The sequence below is a fragment of the Denticeps clupeoides genome, chromosome 18, assembly GCF_900700375.1.
Source record: "Denticeps clupeoides chromosome 18, fDenClu1.1, whole genome shotgun sequence".
Taxonomy (NCBI): Eukaryota; Metazoa; Chordata; class Actinopteri; order Clupeiformes; family Denticipitidae; genus Denticeps; species Denticeps clupeoides.
In genome coordinates, this window is record NC_041724.1 from 6,071,549 (window position 1) to 6,095,498 (window position 23,950).

At 42.7% G+C, this 23,950-nt stretch overlaps 2 protein-coding genes across 8 annotated transcripts; one reads left to right on the forward strand and one right to left on the reverse strand.

The window, feature by feature from the left end:
• Positions 1 to 5,274: 5,274 nt before the first annotated feature.
• On the forward strand, positions 5,275 to 11,848 carry LOC114767937 (beta-2 adrenergic receptor-like). The gene is made up of 2 exons (XM_028959877.1): positions 5,275 to 5,423; positions 6,511 to 11,848. The coding sequence occupies exon 2, from the start codon at positions 6,511 to 6,513 to the stop codon at positions 7,618 to 7,620; it is 1,110 nt and encodes a 369-aa protein (XP_028815710.1). The 5' UTR covers positions 5,275 to 5,423; the 3' UTR covers positions 7,621 to 11,848.
• Positions 10,637 to 23,928, reverse strand: sh3tc2 (SH3 domain and tetratricopeptide repeats 2). Of its 7 annotated transcripts, none has more exons than XM_028959873.1 (20): positions 23,758 to 23,893; positions 21,344 to 21,400; positions 20,617 to 20,697; positions 19,757 to 19,884; positions 19,563 to 19,668; positions 19,338 to 19,481; positions 19,054 to 19,243; positions 18,855 to 18,928; positions 18,368 to 18,563; positions 17,802 to 17,947; positions 17,644 to 17,694; positions 17,050 to 17,489; positions 15,480 to 16,150; positions 14,814 to 15,388; positions 14,364 to 14,541; positions 13,673 to 13,823; positions 13,196 to 13,318; positions 12,907 to 13,057; positions 12,342 to 12,538; positions 10,637 to 11,799 (listed from the first exon to the last, which is right to left on the reverse strand). In XM_028959873.1, exons 2-20 carry the CDS (start codon positions 21,384 to 21,386, stop codon positions 11,251 to 11,253), a joined length of 4,194 nt encoding a protein of 1,397 aa, XP_028815706.1. In that variant the 5' UTR covers positions 21,387 to 21,400; positions 23,758 to 23,893; the 3' UTR covers positions 10,637 to 11,250. The 7 variants fall into 7 exon arrangements, with proteins under 7 accessions (XP_028815706.1, XP_028815703.1, XP_028815708.1 ...); XM_028959870.1 differs by lacking the exon at positions 23,758 to 23,893 and adding an exon at positions 23,123 to 23,724; XM_028959875.1 differs by lacking the exon at positions 21,344 to 21,400 and having other exon boundaries at positions 23,873 to 23,928.
• Between the last annotated feature and the right edge of the window lie 22 nt (positions 23,929 to 23,950).

The following is a 23,950-nucleotide window of genomic DNA, read 5'->3' on the forward strand; positions in this document are numbered from 1 at the left end:
GGAAAAATTGAGGTTGATAACTTTCCCAATCATCAAGCCAAAAATTCCAGTATTAGTGTTTAGTGTTTGAATACATAATAGAAATATCAGCCAGTCCTATTGTTCTTGGTATTTTTTTTTCTCCGTCTGCCAAAACACTCTGCAGCTTCCAATAGACATCAGTTCTCAGTTTATATCTTTATTTAACTAGAGACAGCGTTCAATAGCCATTTCTCTAAACCATCACCTCACCTTGACCATGTCCTCCTTGGTGAAATCATTTATTGCATCATTTATTTAATTTAATTAATTGTCAAGAGTGACTTACAATCAGTAGTTACAAGGAGACATTCAATGTTAAGTGTCTTGCTCAGGGAGTGGGGTTTGAATTTGGGACTTTGAATTGTGGTCTGGTTCACAGGACTGAATGACACTCACAAAGTAAGACACTTGGTCTTACCCTCTACTTACTGATCCATTCACTCCTCACATGGAGAGTAGGGTATCAAAACCAGTTATGCATTCTCATCAAAATACATGGATAATATTCTTTTATTCTTACCAACCTCCCCCAAGCCTCAAATCCCACCAATATGTAAGCAATCATGTATGTGACATGAATGCTTCAGTGGCCTCAGGAACATTAAAATAAATCTTTCATCAGGCCTGCCTGATGAAAGATCTGGACTGTCAGATGTTTTTTCAAACGAGAGTTAAATGACCCCCTTGACCCAAACCGGCAGTATCTGCAGGTGGATCTCTCCAGTGAAACAGTTATGATGTCTCCAACAGAAGGCCTCAGGACAGCAAGAGATTGAGCTCTGTCTTTAGTTCTTATCTTTCTGGAGCCCTTAACTCAGTACATCATGGAACCTGTTCTCTCAGATGCCTGTGAATAGGGGTTCCTCCAGACTCAGTGCTTGGTCTTCAATTCTTTGCAATGCACAACACCTTATTGCGTCCAAGTATCAGCTCTCATTTTTCTTTTTTCATGTGATGTAGGAGTGAAGGGCTGGCAGTTTCAGTCAATTCCAATATCAATTTCATAACTCGCTCCTGATGTCTCGCATCAACCAATAATGCGAAGAACCTTGATGGCATCATTGATTGACTAGGAATTTTTCTCAGTCAATGTTGAGTCTGTCAACAAACAAAAAATAGAATTACACAACCAAGTGTGTCTTTTAACTCCTGATACAGGTCATCCTGTATGTAGGTCATGTACAGTATTAATAGATTTTACCAGAATGGTTTTGCTTACTTGTAAGTCCCTTTGGATACTGTATATAGAATAATATTAAGATTATTTTGTCCCTGTACATTTCACTATAAACCAGCTGTCCTGGGTGTTGCCTTAGACCTGACAACCACTCGCCGGGAAAAACTATTATGTGTTTATGAGTGAGCAAAAGAGTGGCCTAAAATCTTAGCACATGGTGTTCATGTAGTAAATGGTTATTGTGTAAACCCTTTCACTCTTTTATTGTGTAAATCATAACTCTTCACGACTGTCACATCAATTCTGTTTATTTAACAGGCACAAAATTATTTATTGCCTGTCTCTCTGTCTGTAAATGAGTTTAAGTGAGTGTGTGTGTGTGTGTGTGTGTGTGTGTTCTGCACAGATGTACAGAATGTTCTCAAAAGTATCTTGGGGCTTGGATCTCGCTGCCACTCAATGAGTTGCACATTTTCCCACTGAAAGTCTTAAGATTCTTGCAGAGAACATTCATTCCGGCAACAGTCTGCCATAGCATGTATGCCAGCAACCTTTTGGATGCAAGGCCGGAATAAACTCTGAACAGGGTACCAGCACACACTCACGCACACACACACATGCACACACATTATATTAAGTCTTATTATCATTTGCAAAGGTGTGAAACAGTAAAGTAGCTGATATTAGCAATAAATCTGTGTGTGTTGTCTACTGTGTATCTGTTTCTATTTGTCCAGGAAGAAATGGTTTTGCCATATGCAGATGAAGAGGAAAAAGGAAATACACACACCCACGCCACCCCCCACACTCTCTGGCTCTCAGCCTCTTGGCTGCCAGCATTTTGTTTCAAGAGGATGTGGATTTGGTTCACAACCTTCATATTTACAATAACCCAGACAGAACCTGCATTTTTCCCTATGTGGGTGAATGTGTATGTGAACTTTCTGGTCTAATAGATAAAAGTCAAATAAACGTAAGCAGTGTTTCAATTTTATGTTTCCTAATTCCCACATGAATGGGAATAAACAGCTGCATACCTTCATATATCTTGCTATTTGAATTCATATACTAGCTGTAGCCAAATATTAATGTTTCTGCTGGTAAAATAATTTGGTACATTATGTACAGTGGAGGAAATAAATATTTGACCCCTCGCTGATTTTGGAAGTTTGTCCAATGACGAAGAAATGAAAAGTCTCAGAACAGTATCATTTTAATGGTAGGTTTATTTTAACAGTAACAGATAGCACATCAAAATGAAAATTGAAAAAATAACTTTAAATAAATGATAGAAACTGATTTGCATTTCATTGAGTGAAATAAGTATTTGAACCCCTACCAACCATTAAGAGTTCTGGCTCCCACAGAGGGGTTAGAAACTCCTAGTCAATTAGTCCCCCTCATTAATGACACCTGTCTTAACTAGTCACCTGTATAAAAGTCACCTGTCCACAGAATCAATCAATCAGACAGACTCCAAACTCTCCAACATGGGAAAGACCAAAGAGCTGCACAAGGATGTCAGAGACAAAATTGTAGACCTGCACAAGGCTGGAATGGGATACAAAACCATTAGCAAGAAGCTGGGAGAGAAGGTGACAACTGTTGCTGCAATTGTTCGAAAATGGAAGGAGCACAAAATGACCATCAATCGACCTCGGTCTGGGGCTCCACGCAAGATCTCACCTCGTAGGGTTTCAATGATTCTGAGAAAGGTGAGAAATCATCCTAGAACTACACGGGAGGAGTTAGTTAATGACCTCAAAGTATCTGGGACCACAGTCACCAAGAAAACCATTGGGAAAACATTACACCGCAATGGAGTGCTCGCAAGGTCCCCCTGCTCAAGAAGGCACATGTGCAGGCCTGTCTGAAGTTTGCCAATGAACACCTGAATGATTCAGAGAGTGACTGGGAGAAGGTGCTGTGGTCAGATGAGACCAAAATTGCGCTCTTTGGCATTAACTCAACTCGCCATGTTTGGAGGAAGAAAAATGCTGCCTATGACCCCAAAAACACCATCCCCACTGTCAAGCATGGAGGTGGAAACATTTTGCTTTGGGGATGTTTTTCTGCTAAGGGCACGGGACAACTTCACCGCATCAACGGGAAAATGGATGGAGCCATGTATCGTAAAATCCTGAGCGACAACCTCCTTCCCTCTGCCAGGAAATTGAAAATGGGTCGTGGATGGGTGTTCCAGCATGACAATGACCCAAAACATACAGCAAAGGCAACAAAGGAATGGCTCAAGAAGAAGCCCATTAAGGTCATGGAGTGGCCTAGTCAGTCTCCTGACCTTAATCCAATGGAAAACCTATGGAGGGAGCTGAAGCACAAAGTTGCACAGAGACAGCCTCGAAACCTTAGTGATTTAGAGATGATCTGCAAAGAGGAGTGGACCAAATTTCAAGTGCAAAATTGGTCATCAACTACAAGAAACGTTTGACCTCTATGCTTGCAAACAAGGGTTTTGCCACTAAGTATTAAGTCTTTTTTGTTAGAGGGTTCAAATACTCATTTCACGCAATGAAATGCAAATCAGTCTCTATCTTTTATTTAAAGTTATTTTTTCAATTTTCCTTTTGATGTGCTATCTGTAACTGTTAAAATAAACCTACCATTAAAATGATACTGTTCTGAGACTTTTCATTTCTTTGTCATTGGACAAACTTACAAAATCAGCGAGGGGTCAAATAATTATTTCCTCCACTCTATATTGCTATTGAAATTAAGTACTTGAATATTCCTGTGAATTATATTATGATTTTGTACATTTGTGGTGACTTTTTTGATATGTTGTTGCACAACCTTGATCCTGAATTGGCATGAGAAATGCAACCTTAGCCAAAACCAGATTTATTCTAGCCAAACAAATGCAAAGCACCCAATGTTTACATGCAAATTCTTTGACATTCAATGATGTTCCTGCTGAAGCAAACCCTGGCTATTGACATTTGTAGGCCATAATAGGTTAACAATGGCATTCTATACAAATCGCATGAAAAATTATCCCAGTGTACTCTTGAGGTCTTGGTTTACTACTATTTGAAAGGTCGTATTCAAGATCTTTTAATGTCATTCTACTGCCCCACCTTGTCCCATTCACTTGGTCCTGCCATGAAGATCAACATGTTTTTATGGTGTCTCTGTCAGTCGATTTTAGAGCAATGTAAGCAAGGTGGATTACCAAATCATACGCCTAACACATTACTCATGCAATGTAATGCTGACCTGAGTAAGTCCAAGTATGTATTAAAATTTGAGGATATGGAGTTGAGTCACGACACAGAACTTTTTATTGTGCCGACACTGTGATGGTATTTGCCTTTTATAACACTGTGGTAGGGCGAGGTGTTCTGTGTGGCTTAATTGTGTTTGTGGTAATGATGTGTTATGTGTGTTGGTGAAACCTGATCTTTGATTGATGTATCTCCACATAAGACAATGTCGGTTTCTGTCGCAACAAGTATAATGCAGGTCAGGTGTTGTTAGCTGAATGTTTGAGACTAGCGTGAGGATCTGGTTTCCACGGGTATGCCAGTACAGGCAAGTCATGGATGGCTTTTAGATGGCTTTTAGATGAAAATCTTTTTTTAGACCTTCATGCACCCTTCATGCTGAAGAGACTGCACTGACCAGCGGATTTATTTCCCATCCTCCCTTGTCATACAAGGGGGGTATGTACAGAAGGAAATGGCCACAGCCTGTAACTGAACTCCTCTATAGTGAATTTATACCCAGCCAGTACATGCAAATTTGAAGGTTATGGTAGGAAACATTTTTCAAACATATTTAATTTACACAAAATGAATAATGAGTAAATCTGAAAAAGAAAACAAAAAACACTCTCTACCAGTGGTAAAAGCAAGTAAAAAACTTAAAGATGAATTTGTTTGTTTTCTTCATGTATTTATTTTAATTTATTTTTGGTCCCTGCTCCCATCTCCAGTTTCAGTCACACACAGATATATTCAGGCAGGACTTCTGTTGTCGTCATTTGGCTGCTGTTCAGCCGTGACATCAGCACAGGAGGTTATAAATGTTCGGAGACGCTGCTGGTTACAGTCCCTGTCACAGACAGCGACAGAGACGGAGACGGAGAGGATTCCAAAAGAAAATCTGGAATGAGGGCAAAACAAGCATGGATGTTCATGGTAATTGGAGAAGCTTTTAGAGAAAACTCTGCTAATGGGACTACAGACAAGAGGAGAGACATCAGGAGGTAAAATGTCTAAGTTTTTCATAGCACTTTTTGTTTTTCAAAGAAATTATGAGTTATATGATGATAACCGTGTAGGTTTGAATTGTTCACCAACATTACCAACATGTGCTTTTTTTGGTATTTATATGGTATTTTTAAAATTCCACTTCACTGACATGTAGTAATAATATAACCATTTTTTTCTCTATATTGCATGATTGTGCACTTACAGTTACATAGACATTGAGGGAATCCATGTTACTAATATACAGTCATATTGTGCCTGAACTCCACGCATCAAAGTAGGGGAGAAAGTTGGAAAGGGTTAAAAGTCAGAATGCCCAGAAGCAAAAGGGCCATAAGCTAAACGTTTTCTTGAATCTTTGTTGAATCCTACATCCTCAATAGCGATGAACTCTGTGCTTTATATTTAATAAATGGCCTGTCGTTGATTTGCCCCTGTCCATCGGTGGCACTAAATTATTACAACCTTTCACCACTTTAGCAACAGTCCTTGTCGCTATCACAGCAAAGGAACCCAGACAAGGAACCCTCCTACTGGCTCAGCTCTCCCAGCAACATCCAAGACATCTGAGAAATGTTTTCCACTTAGCTTCAGGCATTGTTACACTGGATTTGCAAGTAATAAAAAAATGCCTGATCAATTGGCTGAGAAATTACAACTGTTAAAAAATTGGTCTGTAAAAATGATCGGACCAGTATTAACGTTTGGTCATTAGTTGTCTTCCTGTTATGAAAACTGAAACATGACCAATGTAAACACAATGCAAAATTTGTTGTTTCAGGAGATTGAAATCATGATTTTCAAAACTGTAATGGACATTCTTTCTGCAGTTACATGGTGGAAAAAATAGTTTTTGATCAGAAAACTCCACTGAAAGCAGTCACACTAATTTCACTATTGTGTTTTACCTACATTTAAGAATTTTTTTTAACAGTGGTAAAATGTAAACATTTTTAAAGGAGCCTTTTAGTTCCACACCAAATATAATTTCAGAGATCAAGTGGCCATCTAAAATTTCTGTAAATGCCAAAGAAGTAACAACAGCGTGTTTCTTGAACAATTTTTATTTTTAATCTCTTTCAGATGAACGTTTCCAAAGTTCCCTCCAACAGTGACGGAGGCACTGACCACGGACATGTGCTCTTGGGTATTTTAATGGCATTTCTGGTGCTGGTCATTGTATTTGGCAACATGCTGGTCATCGCGGCCATTGCTCGCTTCCAACGGCTGCAGAACGTCACAAGTTGCTTCCTGATGTCCCTGGCCTGTGCAGACCTCCTCATGGGTCTGATGGTGGTGCCATTCAGTGCCTGTCACATCCTGCTGGGCACCTGGTACTTCGGCAAATTCTGGTGTGACACATTGTTTGCGATCGATGTGCTGTGTGTGACAGCAAGCATTGAGACCCTGTGCATGATTGCAATGGACCGTTACCTGGCCATCGTCTCGCCGTTCCGCTACCAGACGCTGCTGACCAAGCGGCGCGCCAGTGGCCTGGCACTGCTGGTGTGGCTTGTGGCAGTTCTGATCTCATTTGTGCCCATCTACATGGGTTTATGGATGTCGGACAAACTCCATAACGTTACATCCCAGAGCAGCACATACCACTGTGAGTTCGACACAAACCCCACCTACGCCGTCATCTCCTCCCTCATCTCTTTCTACATACCGCTGCTCATCATGCTGTTTGTCTACAGCCGGGTCTTCCAGGAGGCACGCCGGCAGCTGCGGAAGATCATTCGGAGTGAGGGTCGTTTCCACGGGAACCCAGACCAACACTCTGGCCGTGGCGTCCGATTTAGCCTGAAGGAGCACAAGGCGCTGAAGACACTGGGCACCATCATGGGCGTGTTCGCACTCTGCTGGCTACCCTTTTTCTTGCTGAATGTCACCAGTCCCTTTGTCAAGATCAACACCACTGTATTTCAGATCTTCAACTGGATTGGCTACGCGAACTCTGCCTTCAACCCGCTCATCTACTGCCGGAGCCCTGAGTTCCGTCGCGCCTTTATGGAGCTTCTCTGCCTTCGAGAGGGACGATGCTCGCCTCACAGCACCAAGAATGGACACAGCATCCCACCCGCCGCCAGCAAGGGAAGCTGGGAAGACAGTGACCCAACAGAGGTTGGAGGGTGTGTGAACAGAACTGACCCATTTGGGAACTGCAGAACTAATGTTACAAGTGTGCTGTGAATGTATTTTCAAATACATTCACACTCAAAAAGTGGTGAAGACATTTTGAATAGGGATGTTACACATTCTTACCTATTTATACGTGCAAACACACAAACGTCTAACCTTCGATGAGGGAAAACGGCCTAATTGTTTAAAACCAATAAGCTTGTTCTTTTTCACTGTGAGGAGGACCCCATAAGTTGAGATCAGATCCAATTCAATGTGTGAAATGGGCTGAACTCATAAACAATGTGTAAAGTAGTAATAAAATTATGTTTATCAAACCATCAAAAATGTAGTAGTAAGGATTTAAAAATAATGTTTAATATAGCAGTAGTATTCTCTTCACTGAACTGCTGGGAACGTGTCAACTGAAGGTACTGAATCCACACCCCCCCTCTGAAGTGTCAGTTACGACTGTAAAAGTAGCTTTATTGTCCTTTATCGTTTCTCTCATTTTTGCAAGCTATATGTAGTATTTGCTAGCAGAACCCGGCCAAAAACACTGAGAGGCTGTAGCTGTATCAAACAAACAGCCATACTTGGCATTACACCGTCCTGACGCAGAGCTTATGTTGTTTCCCAGCATAACTGCAAAATCAGTAGTGCAGAGTTTGCAATCTTTTCACACACGTCTGACGTATGTCCCCAGAGAGTCCCGCAATGGCGCACTCATCAAGTGTAAAAAGACAGTCAGTATGGCATATGCGGTGAAAATGGGGTCAGCACCAAGACTATTTACGTGCGCGAAGAGCAAGGGGCATTCGCACAATGACATGTTTACCTCGCCCGTCCCTCTGAAATATACAAATATCAATACGCGCCTGTAATATCAATACACAAGGACAAACAGACGAATTTAACAACGCAGACACTGGCTGATGGCAGCCCGGCGCATCGCGCACGACATTCGAGAGGGCCCGCCAGGTGTTTTGGTAAATTAAACACCATAGTTTTAGGGAGCGGTCACCTCCTCTGTCGGAATAAACACAGCGGCCAAGTCACTCTAGCAGCGTCCAAAATGAACAAACACAAGATTTTGGGATTTATTTATTTTATTTTTTTTGCAGCGGGACATCTCCAGGAATGCAAGCATGTCCAGCGAGCTTGTGCGCAGACGTACAGTACGCATTGATGTACTGTAAGAGCATCCTAGCCGCCTGTTTTGTTTGCTCAGCGGTGTGGTCAGTCTTTCAGGTGCCTAGCCTAGATAAGATAACCCTATTTATATATCCAGCTTTCAGCAGACCAGGGGGGGTGTCAGATGCATTTTGAATAGCAAACACTGGGTTCTGTCTACCCAGCGTGTGTGTGTGGGAAATGTGTGTGTTACAGCTGCCAGGGCACAATGCACTGGGACTGTTACAGGGCAGCTAACTGATCTCTTGTGGAGACGGTGAACTTTTTTTTAGTTTGTTGCGTGTGTGTGTTCTGCCAGAAGCTACTCACAAGATCAGCTGGTTTGGCAGACAGAACTGGTTGGTCATGTGTTCCCTCTGCAAATGTGCGTCAAAGAGGAGAGATATTTCTCTATCACAGTGACAGAAAGCGAGAGATGGAGAGGGAATGTGTGTGTGTGTGTGTGTGTGTGTGTGTGTGTGTGTGTGTTTGAATTTGTAAGGTCTGAAGTGTACATTACTCCGTCTGTGACCAGAACGGCTCTACCTGAATTTTTTAGTCAACATACAGCAGAAATGTTGTCCTAAGACCAGCTCCTGCCATCACAGCTTTATTCATGAATACATTGAATTAATCCCAATGAAGCACATTACCAAAAAGTAAAAAACACACCTACTCTTTTATGAGCTTTTCATTTTCTCACTATGCTGACAATGAAGGACAAAATGGAAGACTCCAGTTTTTTAAATATCACAAATGAGGGTATGAAAGCTAAATATTTTAGAATCTGCAAAGCAGCAAACGTCTCATGAAGCTGGTTATTATGATGAAATCTTTCTGGTAAAAACAAATTATGAATTAGATTTTATCTCAGCCTCCATAAATGGCATAGAGTAGGTGTGTTGAAATATTCAGGGGAAATATATGTGCACAATTCGTACAGTACTGGGATGCCGAGTGTTGCTGGATAGTTTAAATAATATCAAGTAAAATTATTAGAAAGTCGCATATTCTAGTTCATACGGTTTTATAAGGAGCTAACAGCATTGGCTTAATAACTTTTGGCATAGCTCTGCTTCTGTTTCCCCAGCTGACACTTATGGAAGGTTGACAAACTCTGGGGTCCTTTACAACACACTGGTTGACATAGCAACAGACAGGACAGCTCTGCAGACATTGGTTCCAGAATAGCAGAGTTCTGGGCACATGATCGTCTGACTCTGGAGGGGTCTGGCTTAAGTCATGTGTGTTTTTCTAAAGTTTTGCACACACACACACACACACACACACACACACACACACACACACAAAAAAAAACACTCAAAGTGTGTGTGTGTGTGTGTGTGAGAGAGAGAGAGAGAGAGAGAGAGAGTTGAACACCAAATACTTAAATTTTGCCTTGGTTTTTCAATGTTTTGAGCGATATTTATTAAATGCAAACATGTTGAGAATTTTTTGTAGGATTAATAATATTAAATAATTATATAAAAAGAGTAAGTGTTACATATGTTCTGTGTTACATATGTTTAATCTTTCAAGACATTAAGAAGCAATCTAAGTTATATATTTTTCAATGATTACAGAATAACAGCAGTGTTTTCAAGGACTTGAGATATATCGTGCCTCCAAAGAGAAAGCATGAAATGCCGGACTTTAATTCCAGAACTGCATTCCAGACTTGCAAGTTCATAAACCATCTTCTGTGGTGACAACACATAAAACCATAAGATTTTTCTCCCCAAGCCTGAATCCCCAAGCATATCCATTGACGTTATGCAATGAAGATTTGTATTTAAATTTAAATAATACACCTGTACTATACTGTTAAAAGGTTTGTGCAGTAAAACTAATGTTATTTGTCTCACCAAACCTGAGAATAGCACTTAATCCAGATACTGAAATGACAGGCATTATAAATAACAGCAAATTTGAATTTATTTCAGGTTTAAAAAAATTCACATATATTTACAACATGACTAAGCACATAAACAGGTACAGAATGCAGTCAGGGAATCAGAATTGAAGTCATAAAGTCTGGTGTGTGTTGTTAAGGTTGAGTGCATAATAGCACATGCTTGAGTGTATGGTTTTGTGGGTCTTTGCTATTCATGTAAACAGTGGTAGACAAAAACTAAATACATAAACATATTCAGCTATGCATTCTGTTACAGCACATAGACAGTAAAGTATTCAGAACACAAGTACAATACAGTGCATGCGTGTGTAAAGCAGCAGTGCTTTATCATTATTTGATTCTTTTAAATTCGCAGTGCTTCTAGGTGGTGAATTTTTGGATCTCAGAATAGAATTATTAATGGGACACTGAACTGAAACATGGGATGCCTTGGCTAATATTAATATAATTTTTAATTGACTGACAGTAACATGAACTGAATACAGGTACTTCATTTTCTGTATTCTGAACACATATTGCCATCACATCTCATGATTTTATGTGTTACTGTACCTTAACCTTAAGGAGTGTATGTGTTTGTGTTTTTCTGTTCTGTGTGTTTTTCACTACTTGTGCTATGTGTTAGTTTCCTGTACGTCGGTGTCGATAACACTGTTTCTGCCTGTTTCACGTGTATTAACACTGATTACTCTGTGTGTGTCTGTCTCGTGTGAGTTTATGCTGCTTTTGCTTTGCGTGTCTGTTTTGTCTGTGTTTATGCTGTTTGTACTCGGCGTGTCTGTTTTGTCTGTGGTTATGCTGATTGTGCTGTGTGTGTCAGTTTTGTCTATGTTCAGGGTGCTTGCAATATGTGTATTTGTTTTATGTGTATTTGTGGTGAGTGCGTCTGCTTTTTTTTTATCCACATTTGTGTCGCTTGATTTTCTGTGGTACATTTCTGTCTGTGTTTGATCCACGGGGGAGTTCTCTGTGTATGTCTCCGCAAGCACATTCTTCAGGCTGTTGGCAGAGTGTGTGTAGTGCTCACACAGCTCTGTGTCAGGCAGCAGGTGTGTGTGGACCTCGGCAAGTTTCATAAAAAGGATGTAACGTGAGGCAGGGCATGTGTCCTCCATCGCTGCTGCCAGGGCTAGCTGGTAATACCCCATGGCATCAAATGCATCCTACACACACACACATACATAAATTCATAATAAAGAATTCAGAATAAAATAGACATTTTTTTAACAGTAGCCTAACTAGCAATGTGAAGTAAGGGATCAAACGACCACTGCCCACCACAATACACTGCACAATACACAATACACAAACGACCACTGCCCTCCATTGTGAAAACCATTTTAGTCAAAATAACTGGTGAACCAGCATAACCAGATCAAATTTTCTTCTCTTCTTAAAAAAAAACAGATAACAACTCTGTTCCTCCAAATATTTAACATATCATAACCTCTAAACATTCCCTACTCAACAAAGTTCAACATATTTTTCATCACGTGGATATGCATTTACATTGGCTCAAATGAAATATAATGCACAATATAAGACAACCTCCTTTTTTCATGAGTAACTACAACACACATATTCTGAGGGGGAAAAACATGTCATATATATATATATAGGCCAATATATACTTATTACGTAGGTAAAAAGTAACACATAGGTAACAAAGATAGATGTCAATTTATGCCTTTCGTCCCCCTCTCACCTGTAGGTGGTGCAGTGTGAGGTCTCCAAGCCGTCTGTAGGTCCTGCAGTAGTACTGCGCAGTGATGCGGTGCTGGGTATCAGTAGGCCCACACCTCACAGCCTGCAGGTAAAAGTTCTCTGCCAGCTCGTAGTGCCGTAGTGCGTAGTGGACAGACGCCAGGCGGTGAAGGGCCACCCACTCTTGCTCCCACTGCCCTGCAATTGTACATGGGCAATGTTTTGCTGTGCAGTCTTTTTTAGTGAAAGTTGAAGTGATTGTCATTGGGAAACACTGCAGCACAGCACACGGTGACACAACAAAATGTGTCCTCTGCTTTTAACCATCACCTTTAGTGAGCAGTGAGCAGCCATGACAGGTGCCCGGGGAGCAGTGTGTGGGGACGGTGCTTTCCTCAGAGGCACCTCAGTGGCACCTTCTGATCACGGGGGATGCTTCCTTAAATGCTAGGTCACCACTACCACACTGTGAATGTTTCTGAGAGTTTTGCTCAGATGTTTGCATGTGATTTGTATGTTTGTGTTTTGTGAGTATCATGGTGTGTTCAGGGTAAAATGTTGTGTACCTGTAGCAGCGGTACTTTCTACGGCTAATATGGCATACTGCAGCGCCTCCTGGTGTTGCGACTCAGACATCAGCAGCACAGTGATTTTATTCAGCATCCTCAACTCCGAGAGCGTGTCACCAATGCTGCGTGCTAGTGGCAGACTGCCATCCTACAAACACAAGCAACACATAACAAAAATTAGATTTAAATCCCAGCTTTATTGACATAAAGAATTTCATTTAACTGTAGTTTGTCACAAAAAGTTATTCAGAATACAAGGCGTGGTGTTAAGTATGTAAAGATCTACCCTGTAAAATGGCAGGGCTGCCATCCTGTTCCTGTGCCCTTTAAAAAAGACGTCTCCTGCACCTTCATGGACGCTCAGGACAAAGGCAGGGTCCTCCACCTTCAGGGCTGTCCTCACAGCAGCCTGAACACATGAGAGCCTTTTTAGATATTTAGCTGACATGACTAGAAAATCACTATGAACCTAAAATTAAAAGTCTGCTGAAACCACACCCCTTTGTCATTTAAAAGTGAATGTGTTTTAACATGCAGTGCACACTGTGAAATGTGTCCTCTACATTTAACCCATCACTTTGTGAGCAGTGGCCAACCATGACCATGTACAGCCCCTAACTTCTGATAGAGCTGATAGAACTTCACGTGCAATAAATTTCTATCTGCAAGTATCCTTTGAATGTTCTTTGAAATGTTTAGCATTGACAAATCTTTCTTTAACATTTCATAAAGCTTGTTGGCAGTCCATTTCTTTAGCCCTAACCTGCAGGTACATGTCAGCAAGCTCGTCTTCACACATGAGGTAGTAGATGCGTCCAGCATTCAGCCATGTCACAGACTCCTCCTGCCTGTTACCCAAGTCAATGGAGATCCTCAGGCTCTGCTTGGTGTAGTCTAGAGATTTCCAGGAAGTCCTGAATGCAACAATGTTCACAATGATACAGAGTCAAAGCAGAAATGCAACAGGGCTGCTTCCTTACCCAACCACAATTTACTCTGGGGTGGGTGGTAGTAGGCTAGTAGGTAACAAACTCACCTATGAACCAGAAGATCACAAAGCTACAGGTTCAAACCCCACTTACTACCATTGTGTCCTTGAGCAGGACACTTAACCCTGAGTGTCACCAGGGTGACAGTCCCTGTAACTACTGATTGTAAGTTACTCTAGATAAGGATGTCTTACATTTGACCATATATCGAGGCACAGGATGCAATGGAATATGTGCTACGCTTGTACAAAATTATATGCATTTATGTATCCATTTCATAATATGGACATTACTAAATACTTTCATGGAAAGGAATTACTTTCATGAATTATTGTTCACATCTGTGCACATCTGTAAAAATACAACACAACAATAACAAGACGCTGGTTCAGTAGAACTGCAGACTGGCACAGACTAGATTAATAGGGTTGTGACTGAAAATTGACAAAGTGAATTAAAGATGACCTCTCTGTGTTGAGTGACAGGTACATGCTGCCCAGGATTTCGAGGTATTGTCCCTCCAGACGCTTGTCTTGCAGCTCACGTGACAATGCCACACAGTGTTCATAGTAAACAATGCACTGTCTGTACATCAGCTTTGTGGCATAGTGACGGCTCAGGATCTCTGCCACCGTCATCTGGCCTGCAGGGGATAGCACATAAATGTGGCTGTGGTGTTGTGTCTTTGTGTCTTTGTGATGTCTGAAACAATCTCTTGCATTCCAACGATAAAAAAAATCCAACCAATAAAGATTATCCACAAGGAAATGTGAAATCACTGTTGGCAAATTAGCATTAGTAAATGATACTGTATTTGTGTACTCGGTTATAGGATGCAATAAACAATAAAAAAATTGTTTATCTACATGTAAATGTTATTTCACACGAAATAGCCAGTAAGTAGCATTTACTCACTGCGTAGGTTTTTCACACTGATGCCGATCAGTAAGCCCAACTCATAAGCCACCCTTGCTTCCAGGCCCCGCCCGCTGTCGCTGAGAACTCGACCCATCCAGATGAGTGCTTGAATGTGCTCCTCGTTAGCGCCGTCACCCAAGTTGAAGAAGAGGAGCAGCGATCTCTGCAAGAAGCCTTCAGCCACACCCATTGACCCCGTACCCAGTGCCAGGCACGCAAGGTTGGCAAGGGCAATGGCTTCGTTACGTTTGTCTCCATTCTCATGAGCGATGCGCAGGGCGGAATGGGAGTGTGTGGCAGACTCCTGGAGACGTCCCAATTGCCGCAGGCTTAGGCCAATCAATGTATGAACAACACCCCTTGCGGCAGGGCTGTCAGAGCCTGTGAGAGAGCTTAAGAGGGGGAGGAGCTGGTTCACAGCAGACTCCGCCTTCCCACTCAGCACCAACATCCAGCTATGAAGGGCTTGTGCTTCGAATCTCTCTTCCTCACCCACGTGAGAACCCACCTTCACTGCATGTTCTGCACACCACACAGCTTTCTCCAGGGCACCATGCAACAATAACAGCCAACTGTTGACAGGGGACACACACACAAAAGAGTGTTTAGACGTTTAGACATAAATGACGTTTAAGGAATAATGGTCTCATAATCTGCACTCACGCCAGGCTTATGCACAGGTCAAGTTCAGCGAGATGCTGGCTCTCTCGACTGGCACTGTCCACAGCTTGCTGCAGGTGCAAACGCAGCTGGCTGGACAGCGGGCAGTTGGTGCATCGCCATGTTGGGTTGAGACGATCTGCATTTCTCACAAACACTTCCACCTTCTGAAGGGCATGGTTCAGCGTGCGCGGGCAAAGGGGGTCCAAGCTGAGGGCGGCCAGCGCCAGGTGAGGCTGGTACTTCTGGTGGTACAGGCAACTGAGCAGCCAGCTCAGGTCGAGGGGCATCGGGACTTGGCCATCACGTGATCCAAGGCCTGCAGACAGAAACTGTAGTCTCTCTGCAAAGGGCAGGGCGTGGTCATGACGGCCAAGCTGCAGGAAGAGGCGGAGGGACAGGAAGAGGGCACGCGTCTCCAGGTGCCTGTCCCCGTCTAACAGTGCCCGCCACATCACGGGCTTCAGCAGCTCGAACTCGTCAGCGCAGCAGAAGCAGTGGTCAGGCAGCGCCATCATCAGGACACATGCCCGCTCCTGAGTCCACCGCAGTTTCTGTGGCAGCCGCTGCTTCATGTACAGTGCTGTAAGGTGGGTGTAGAGTGCCCGCAGCAGACGAAGGTCCAAAAAGCCAGGCACAGGAACCGCCAGGGCCTCCTCGAAGTAGATGCGAGCCTGGAACCGGTAGAAAAGACTGTTATGATCTAATAAGTGAAATAATAACAATAAAGACAGTTTTATATTTAATGTTTTTAACTAGATAGAAGTATTTGCTTAGGAGGTTAAAAGCAGCTTTGCAGCTTTCTTAAAGGTCCCATGACATTGTTGTTGCTTTTATATAAAGGTCTTAGTGGCCCCATAATACTGGATCAGAAGTAACTAACTGAAATTCAGCCATGGTGCAGAATTACAGCATTTCTGAGCATATTCCCACATTGGCAAATTCCCTCATTGGCACAATGAAATTTTCCCCAGGACGCACTGTGTCGGTATCTGCAGCTAATGGGGAGGAGAGAGGTGGGCTGAGGAGGAGAGCAGCCTATCGATGTGAGGGGTCATTTGCAGGAACAACTTCTTCAACGCCATTCACCAAACACAACTACAGTGTTTGGTGCAGGCAGTCTGCGTTTTTCCAGAAAAAATAAAATGAACCCACTGGTTCTTCAGAGGCTCGTATGACGGGATGTAAAAAATACATTTGTGCTCATTTTTACATCCATGCACAGAGCAACTGATATGCTTCGCACATTTGGAAGCCATGACAGACGATGAAGCTCGTTTTTTTAGGGGAATTCCTCTGGGCGGGCAAAGCATGAGAAAACAGGAGGTAGCCTTTATTAACCTTTAACCAAATTCCGGGTCCGACCATCTGAGCTTTCACTTTCTGAACGGTGAAGCACACCTTTTGCCATTTCTAGCCACTGCAGAACCATAGACAGGCTGGGGGAACGCGTATTGATGTTAAATAAATGTTAAATAAGTGAAATTTTCATGCCATTGAACCTTTAGACAAGTTAAAACTTGAAACTAAACCAAGCTTAATCTATGAAGTTAAACATATCAAAAGTACATGCCTGTGACAGCTTCAGTCTGCGGGCACACAAGCGTCCCAGAAGAAAGCACGCCCGTCGCTGCGCCCACCACATGCACTGGCGCTTTGCGGTCTCCCGCACCGACTCTAGGCGCAACATTACTGCATCCTCGCCCTCTCCCGCAAACAGAACTTCAAGAAACGAGTGTGAGGGGTCACACAGGTCACCGATGTCTTTAGGAGGAATCGAGCTGGGGTCAGAATCCAGCAAGGTCAGCAGGGGGTCACAGAGCTCCGGCTCCTCAGATTCCTCAAATTCCAGGATGTCGTCAAACTCGTCTAAGTTACAAAAGGTGTCATTCAGGCTGAAGGAGGTGAAGCTTTGGCCCAAAGTATTGCGGGACCTGTGAAGGGAGTGGCAAGGGGAGGAGTGAAGTGTGGATGCCACACTCTGACGTTGGGCAAGAGGAGTCTTCTCTACAGCTGGAATGAAGAAAGAGTGTGGGATACAAAGGAATGCACATGAAGAAAAGACACTGTGCCTTTTTCATCGCCGCCATTCTCCAAATTTCAGATGATCAGTGTAAACCTACAGCCATCATCTTTAATTTAATTACAAGCTAACAGAGAAAAGTACCTTTTTTGGAATTGCAAGTCATGTATGGAAAATCAGATTCATCCAGTCTATCTGCAAAGAAATCAGATTAATTAAAATATTGCATAATAAAGCAATAAAACATCTATTTAATAAGCATGAGGATCTATTTAAAAACCGCATGTAATAAAGTGTGTTACCCATCCTGTAAACTCTGCTGATTTCACATGAACGCAGCTCCAGCTCCTGCAGCATCTGTATATGTGAATCTGAATGTGTGACTCCAGGGTTTATGTCGTTTAGAGCAGCTTTCTCCTCTTCCGTCACAAACGCCACTGAAGAGGTCCTGACCAATAAAAGAGGTACTTTTAACATTCAGATGCAAAAAACATGATGCTCAAATGGTGGCCTAGTGTGTAAGGAAGCGACCCGTAATGGGAAGGTTGCTGGTTCAAATCCCAAACCACCAAGGTGGGTAAGGTTACCGTCCCCGGGCGCCTTTCATGGCTCCCCAGTGCTCACCAAGGGTGATGGGTTAAACGCAGAGGACACATTTTATTGCCATGTGCTGTGCTCCACAATGACAATCACTTCACTTTCAAATATTCCAAATGGGTTGTTATTGATATTTTTATCCACATGAATAAGAACCAAATAAATGTTAGCATGCATCAAATGAATATAGTGAATTGGACACAGTGAAGCTGAGACTAAGGATCACTATGTTAAGACTAAATAAACTATGCTAAGCGTAGTGTTCTCTTACAGTGGGTGCAGCTCAGCAGGCTTCACATGGGCTTTTTGCACAAATCCCACAAGTCCACTGGAAAGGCTCCGCCCAACAAATACATTCATCCCTCGCAGGAGTAGTCCCTCTACTGCCACCTCCTCCCCCTCATACAGAGGCAGCTCATCCTGCCCCACGGGATCGTATGCTACTGTCGATATGCATGTGCCGGTTGCTAAAGAGCAAAGAGGGAAGACGCAATCAGGAGAAATAGGGCAACGTCTCCTAAAATGATATGCACACAAGATATTTTGAGCAGATGACTTTTACTTTCAAGCATTTAAAGTAGGCAAAGGTCCATTCAATAAGGGTTCATTCTTGTTCCTCTTTTATTCACTATTTGACTGAAAAGATGACTACATTAGGTGGTCAATGACGACCTGAACCGAATCAAACGATTCTTTGTAAGCATTCTATCAGTGGAGGCCTTCAGCCCAAGCCAGACTGCTGAGACAAGTGTACTCACCTATAGGATAATCACAAAAAGTCGAAGCCGGCGGTAAACCAGCAGCACTGCCTGGGTACTTCCTGAGAAACCACCTACCATAACATCAGAGCACACAACATTAGCGTTTTAATAGAGTTAAAAACAGAAACCAATATAAACACAGAAACCACAGGAATCGAGTTACTGGATTAACGTTTGGGTGGACTGTGAAACTCACTGGTAAAATGGATAGGGTAGAGGCTGCATGGAGCTGACAGGAACCAGGCCGTGACTTCCGCTGGACAGAAGGGTCCCCTCCCACATTCCATCCTGCCCAACGTCCCTCACCATCAGCAGATCATCTTGCCTGAAGCACAGCCTGTCGTCCTCACCTGTGCCATCACACAACGCTTTCCCAAAGAAGAATCCTAACACACGCACAAAACCCTCTTTCAGTAATGCTTCACCAAAGACCGAACATACACACAAGTACAGAAAAAAACGCTTGAAAATCACACCCACCTTCCTCTAGCAGAAGACGCAGGTATAAGGTGGCCAGGTGCTCCTCGTCGACAGACACACTTATCGCCACGTCACTGAGCTGCAATGGGTCCACACACAGCGTTGCATCGCACAGAAAGTTCTGAAGACATCGCGCCACCAGGCCTGATGACAGAAACACACCACATAGCTGCAGACAGAGTAGCTGATGCTAAAATCATTGTCTCATCCAGCCATGCAGAGTACCTAGGGACAAGTAGGTCGAGAACTTCCAGATCTCCTCTACGGTCTTGAAGGTAATGATGAAACAATCCTTTTCTGCCTGAACGGAGACTAGGCGTGCGGACATGTCCTGAACACATGTATCTATGTGACTATTTAAAGTTCCATGAATATTAACGTTCTACGTGATTCACAACTCTAGACTGGAGGTGTCTGACCTTGAACAGACGAGAGAGGTTCTGGCTGTTGCTCTCCAACACCCTCAGCCGCGTTCTGAGCACTTCCTGCAGGACAGCGTCGGTTTCTTCACTGCTGTGGCGCTTACCACTGAACTGCAAAACCACATCTACACACACGTGCATATAATAAGAAACATTACGCTTTTAATGTTAAATATGATTTGAGATTGCGTCTACATTATTCAGGACGTACAAGTTCCACATACGATTGATTAAAATTGTTTGTAAGAAGTTTCTAAATGCTATTGTGCTATTTGTCAGATTTCTGGGGGTGAGAGGCTGATGTTAACTGCATGAGGCTCAGTGTGTGGGTGCACATGGTCAGCTTTGCGGAGCCTGGACTTGATGGCTTCCTCTAAATGTACAAACAGGAAGAAGCCCTCCTGTTACAAATACAGCAGCCACCAGGATGGTGATGCATTTCCTCTGTTGTGTTGTGAAAAAGGCATTTCCCATTAGGTCTATTGAATAGAATATGAGCTAGAGAAGCTAATATTGCGAGCCCCTGTTTGGCCGGATACAAGGAACGCTGATCTCAGCCTGAAAGGAATTTTCCTGTAGGCTTTAGTCTCAAACATCGTTTTCTTCATCTAGCAGATAGCATCTGACAGCTGAATTCTGCCTTTGTTTGAACTGTGCACATGGCAGCAACTTCACATTAACACTTTGCAATGTGTTCTGTCCTAACAATGTGTGTTGCCTATATAAAGGAGTGCAGGTGTAATATTGAATACAGTCAAATATAAAATCCAATTTAGTTAGTAATAAAGTGGTTTATCACAGATTAAATATTTGGTTGTAAGAGTACATCTGGCTACGAGATGGTGAAGTCTTCTCACCTGTGGTCATGATGTCAAGTCCTGGATCTAATGAGTGGGACGTCTCTGTCCACAGAACATCAAACTCATCAGAGGAAACATCTGGAAACAAGCAAGAAAAGCATACAATTGCACAATTACAAACATGGCACAACTAATGCATTAATTCAAATTAGTTCAGTGTTCAGGAACAGTCATAAAAAGTCCAAGTATGGATTCCAGGGTTGGCTGGCTATGGACAAACAACACAAGCCAGAGAGTACATGCTGGATACTTTAATACTAGATTTGAATCTTCTACAAAATTTTCTGTAGATTTGTGTCTCCTTCATAGTGCTTTTGGGGTGAAACTAATAGTGGAAGTATGTATTTATAAACAGATAAATATCACCAGTATATTAATTTAAAGCATGACTGCAAATGCTGCAACCTATCTTATCAAAGTCTAAGAAATGACAAGAATTGAGAACAGAATGGGACCAAGACTGGAACCCTGCGGGACACTGTAAATAACAGTAGAGAAGGAGGATCTCTGTATTTCTGTTAAAAACCATTGCTTTGTTATTTTGGCAATGCACATCAAAATCAAAACTCATAAATCATATATTGTTGACACTCATGAAAAACAGAAAGACGCCCATAAAACCCATGAAAGACACCCAAAGAAAACAATACACATGTTATTGCGGTAATTATCCCAGGAAACAATTACAGACAATAACACACACACCACCATAAGCGTGTGTTACCTCCATGTGTGTGTCTGTTCCCCATGTGGGAGTGTGTGAGCATTGGACGAGGCTCACCTGAGGAAGAGATGCAGTTACACACACAAAGGGTAGGGCAGCAGCTGTCCATGAGTCTTGCAACTTGCATACACATACGCACACACACTTACACTGCCTGGCTCTCACTGATTCTTCTGATACTGTCCATGTGTCTTGCACGTTTACTTGTGTTGCTGTCGGCTCTCCCCACCCCCCCAAGTTGTTTGTGTACTGCCCATTTCTCTCTCTTTCGCTCTCTCTCTCTCTCTCTCCCACTCTCCAACTCTCTCAGTGCTAATGGCATGTGTGTGTGTGGGTAGGTCAGTACCTCCGTGTGCCAGGGCGAGAGCAGCTGTGCTTGTGTATGTTTTGCTGATGCACTAAAATCGCCGGACGGAATAAAAAGCAGACGCAGACACAATTAGTCTAGCATCATAGGCCGTTAATGGCTGACTGACAGGTCTGGCCATTTGTGACCACACCTATTCCAGTGCCCACTGAGGCCCACCGAGCTGACTGCCCGGGACACTGGAAAATCTCCATGTACGTCCAAACGGTTAGAAAACTCACACGGTGAATATTTGCTTGTGACTTACATGCCTCCTTGACTCTACACACCAACTACTTTCAGGCAAGTCTGGAATTTAATTTACATTTACATTTGAGGCATTTGGCAGGCACCCTTATCCAGAGTGACTTACAACATGTTACCATCAATGAGTAACAGTAGTTCAAAATTTTGAAAAAAGAAATGTAATGCCATGGGAGTCATTTTGAAAATGTTTCCATTACTTGTTGGCATGTGTAACTTGTCCAGTAGAATTTAGGCTCTGGAGAATATACTGCATGGAAAATAAAACAGCGTTGTCACAGATGTCATGTTTGAGACAAAGCTGCTCTGTATCAGAGTGAGCTAAGCTGAAGAGGAGTCATCCTGTCATCTGCCTGTGAAGAGTCTTTGTTAGATTCATAATGACTGTCTTATGAGATGGGTAAGCATATTAAATACACACGCTGTGCTATATTTTAATTGCTTGTATGGCTAGTTCTTTTAAGCCAGTGGTTCTATCTCCTATTCCTGGAAGGTCCCTCGCCAGATTTTTTTCCATTCCAACCCACACTGCCATATTTGTTATTGGTCAATTGAGGATTGACGTGGAACGAAAACATTTTGGCAGGAAGTCCCCCAGAAACAGGACTAGGAACCACTGTTCACATTGCATTCAAAGAGACAGGAAAGGGCTTCTTAAATACAGTAATAACTTGGCGGGACATTTGCAGCCTTGCATCATGCATCAAATAGAGGAGAGAGAACGAAGCAGAAGAAAGAAGAAAGTCACGAGGATTACTTATTTCTAATGTGCTGCTAATTGTCATTCACTGTCAAGACTAACTGTATGTATTACATACACGATAGGAGGAATACCACCTAAACTGCATTGAAACAGACAGCCGCTGTGAATATTAACACTAATCTCAGTCTCCCAGCATACCACTAGAAGGAGAAAGAATGCAGAGTTTGAGAACCAAGTCCAGGAAAACCAAGGTACTGAGCAAATGAAAATAAGGTCAAAGAATTTGACCAATGAAGTCTTCAGAGAAGAAAATCTGCAGTATAAACATATCTTAAGGTAAAAAAAAAAAACATGGAGATTGTGAATTTTGTATAGACTAGGAACATGGAACAAAATAATAGAATGCAAGTAACGACTGAAAAACGTACCGACTACACCCACCACACACAGACACACACATACATACCTGTATGCAGCTGGCTGGACGTACGGTGTGCATTCCTTACAGACATTTGTGTTTAACTGAGAGTGAAGGAGATTGTGTTTGTTCGCCGGGTCCTCAGACTGGAATTTCATCATGTTTCTCTTTCCTGGTCAACGTAGCCTACAGGTGTGTGTGTGTGTGTTTGTTTGGGGATGTGTGTGTGTGCACGTGCATGCTTGTAAGGATGTGTGTGTGTTTTCTCTGTGAATTTTGACAAGGGACTTCCTCCCTTTTTCTGTATTCCTCCTTCTGTCATTTTGTCAGTTTTAGTATGTTTCTCTCTCTCTGTTCTCACTCTCCTTCATTCTCTCTTCCTCTCATCCTGCTTTCTCACCTTCAGCTCCTTAGTTTTACCTTTGACCTCGGCACGGCTGTGTACATTTTATGCATGTGTGTTCCCTCACACACACTTCACATCATAAGGAAGCGCAGCAGCCTAACTGGAATTCTCATGCTCTATAAATAGGCAGAATGGCATCTGTTTTTATTTTCAGCAGAAAGTTAAAGCTGTCCTGCCTGTCAGACTCGTTTTCTCTGCATGTCTTTCTTTCCAACATACACAGACACTACCCCCCTACACACACATACACACCCAAATGAAATGAATTTTTACCTACCTTTACCTATCCATTTCCGTTGTCAGAAACGAAATTCCAGGCAATGAGCATTCCTGCCATATTCCCATAAATACGCACACACACACACTCAAACATATGTCGCCCTCGCACTCACCATTGCAGTGCGTCCCCTTCCTTTAACCATGTGACCCAGTTACTCGCCCCTCCTCTTCATGCCTGTCCAGGGGGTGTG